The sequence below is a fragment of the Octopus bimaculoides genome, chromosome 23 (genome assembly GCF_001194135.2).
Source record: "Octopus bimaculoides isolate UCB-OBI-ISO-001 chromosome 23, ASM119413v2, whole genome shotgun sequence".
Taxonomy (NCBI): domain Eukaryota; kingdom Metazoa; phylum Mollusca; class Cephalopoda; order Octopoda; family Octopodidae; genus Octopus; species Octopus bimaculoides.
In genome coordinates, this window is record NC_069003.1 from 11,904,756 (window position 1) to 11,907,770 (window position 3,015).

The 3,015-nt window shown below is 35.5% G+C and overlaps 1 protein-coding gene across 5 annotated transcripts in view; it reads left to right on the forward strand.

Annotated features, from left to right (window-relative positions):
- LOC106883691 (uncharacterized) overlaps positions 1-3,015 on the forward strand; it is a 41,605-nt gene that overhangs the window by 29,745 nt on the left and 8,845 nt on the right. For 4 of the 5 annotated variants that reach the window (XM_014934798.2, XM_014934800.2, XM_014934799.2 and 1 more), the window contains exon 2: positions 2,792-2,965. In XM_014934798.2, coding sequence (XP_014790284.1) covers positions 2,792-2,965 — 174 coding nt within the window. Of the gene's footprint in view, positions 1-2,777; positions 2,966-3,015 lie in introns of all 5 variants that reach the window. The other variant, XM_014934801.2, reaches the window with a different exon arrangement.

Consider the following 3,015-nt stretch of genomic DNA (forward strand, 5'->3'; position numbering starts at 1 on the left):
ATATATATATATATATATATATATATATATATATATATACATATACACACATATATATATATATACATATATATATATATATATATATATATATATAGTGAGTTCAAACAAGAAAAACGACAAAAAAAATGTGAGGACATGATACAGATATTGTGTTACTGGATGCTCAGGAAAGGAAAGAAAGAGAATTTGACGTTTCAAGTGAAGCTCTTCGTCGGAAATATAGGAAAGTCCAACGAAGGGAAGACAGAGGAAGAAAAAATCATATGCATGTCTTTGTGTTTGTCCACTACCATCACTGCCACTTGACAACCGGTGTTGGTTTGTTTACATCCCTGTAACTGATTTGGCTAAAGAGACTGATAGAATAAGTACTAGACTTAAAGTTTAATAGTTATTCTATATAGTGGTGGTGTTCTGTTCAATTAAAATTCCTCAAGGTAGTGCCCCAGAATGGTCAAAGTCCAGTGACTGAAACAAATAAAAGATAAGTTTTTTGTGTTGTTGTGACTGAACAAGCCTACAATCAATCATTCCAGCCATGATCATCCTGTCTTTCTCTCAGGCATTGTGTATTAAGGACTACATGATAGGATGTTTATTTTTTTCAGTAGATTTGACTGCTATTTCTAGCAGCTCAAGTGACTACATATAGGCTCCCTCACTTTTAGGGAGCACTACTCAATCAGTTCTACACAATTTCTATCTATTTCAAATAAATTTAGGATGATGTTATTGTTATTTAAGCATGCAGAATACATCTTTTATCTTTTCCTTGTTTCAGTCATTGGGCTGCAGTCATGCTGGGACACCATCTTGAAGGGCTTTAGTTGAACAAATCTACCCCAGTACTTATGTTTTTTTTTTATGTCTCTTTTTTGCTGAATTGTTATGTTACGGGACATAAGCAAACCAACACTGGTTGGTGACAAATATAGACACAAAAACACATTCACGAAGACATATCTATCTATCTACCTATAGGTCGTGCCGATGCATGATGTTCACTCGTTCATGCATGCACAGTTTGCTAGCATAGTCGAATTTACTACTAGAATACCATACCGATGAAGGAAATTGAGTATTATCGCTCATAATCCAGAAACGTGTCTCTGATTAACTTCGAATGGTTAGTTTTCATTGTTTGTTCTTCTTGTTTTTGCCTTTGTGAGTTACAAGTAATGCTATTCTGTTGGAGTCTCAGCTTTTTTAGCTCCTATTTCTGAACTTCGGTATGTGGTGAAGCAAATGTTTGCTGATCCCTTAATTATGTTTATAGAGATAGATAGATAGATAGATAGATAGATATGACAGGCTTCCATACAGTTTCCATCTACCAAATTTAACCACAAGGTATTGGTTGGCCAGAGGTTATAGTACAAGACACTTACCCAAAGTACCATTCAGTGGGACTGAACCTGAAACCATGTTCCAAAACGAGTTTCTCAATTACACACCCATGTCTTATAATGTTCATCTTATATTGTTCGAGTCAACCACAGTTTAGTAACCATTATATATTGCATGTTAAAGGCGGTGAGCTGGCAGAATCCTAACAACATTGGACAAAAGGCCATGCAGTATTTCTTCTGGCTTTTTTATGTTCTGGTTTAAAATAAAGTACCAGTCAAGTACTGGGATCTATGGTACTAACTCCTTCCCCTCAAAATTGCTGGCCTTTCCTTATATCAGATACCATGGTATACTTACATTTCACTTCATTGCCATCAACATTTAACGTCTGTCTTCTATGCTGGCATAGATTAGATGGCTTGACAGGAACTAGCAAGGCCAGGGGAGTACCAAGTTTCATAATCTGTTTTGGCTTGGTTTTTACAACTGGATGCCCTTCCTAATGCCAACCACTTTACAGTGTACTGGGTGCATTTTACGTGGTACTAATCACCAGTGCTTTTCATGTGGCACGAGCACCCACACAGTGCTTTTTATATAGCACCTTAGTTTTAGAATCTCAATTCTGTTGTGGTGGGCAGGTCTTCTCGAATACAGCAATGTGCCACATATCTTGGTCCTCTGTTATCTCCTTTGTAAGGCTTGTTAATTGAAGATTTTTCAGTTCACTATAATAACCCTTTAGCAATTAAACCATCCATAACCAACCCAAATATTCTACCTGTTTTATGTTCAAAATGATCCAGCCTCTTACACCTCCCCTTCAATGTTATTCTAAAAATATACAATCATATTATTGAAATCCCAAATATACGAGATAATGCAAGATTAATTCAAAACAGTGAATTAATAAGCATTATCTTTGACAGAGTAATCTGAATGCTAAAGGGTTAAATATGTGTGACTTTCCTGTAAGGACACTCTGAGTGGTCTCCACAGCATTTCTCACTGGTATGCAACTGATTTAGAGAGAAGAAGAAGCAATCCCAATACTTTGTATTTTATGAACCAAAAATATAAACTAAATTTACATGATGACATTTTGATTTACACCTATTTGTTTGTTACTATTATTTGTTTTGTTAAGGTGGTGAGGTGGCAGAATTGTCAGCATGCTGAATGAAATGCTTAGTGGTATTTCACCTGTCACTATGCTCTGAGTTCAAATTCCACTGAGGTCGACTTTGCCTTTGCCTTTCATCCTTTCGGGATCAATAAATTAAATACTAGTGAAACCCACAAGTCGATGTAATCAACTTGTCCCTTCCCCTCAAATTTCAGGCCTTGTGCCTATAGTAGAAAGGATTATTATTTATTTGTTTTTTTTTCCCCCACCTTGATTTGAACTTATGCTTGATTCACAGTAATTTATTTATAGCAAATGGATTCCTCTGACATTCACGTAAAAGATACTCCAGCCTCAATGTCTTCAATGGACATGATTACCAAAGACTCTATTATACAGCAAGCTCAGGAGCTTATCGATGAAGTTAATGACAAGCGTAAACATGACGAACTCTTCAGTGAATATAGAAAGCAATTGGAAAAACATGTAAGTTTATGTTATTATTTGCTAAGAAAATATTTTTGTCATAGTTAATA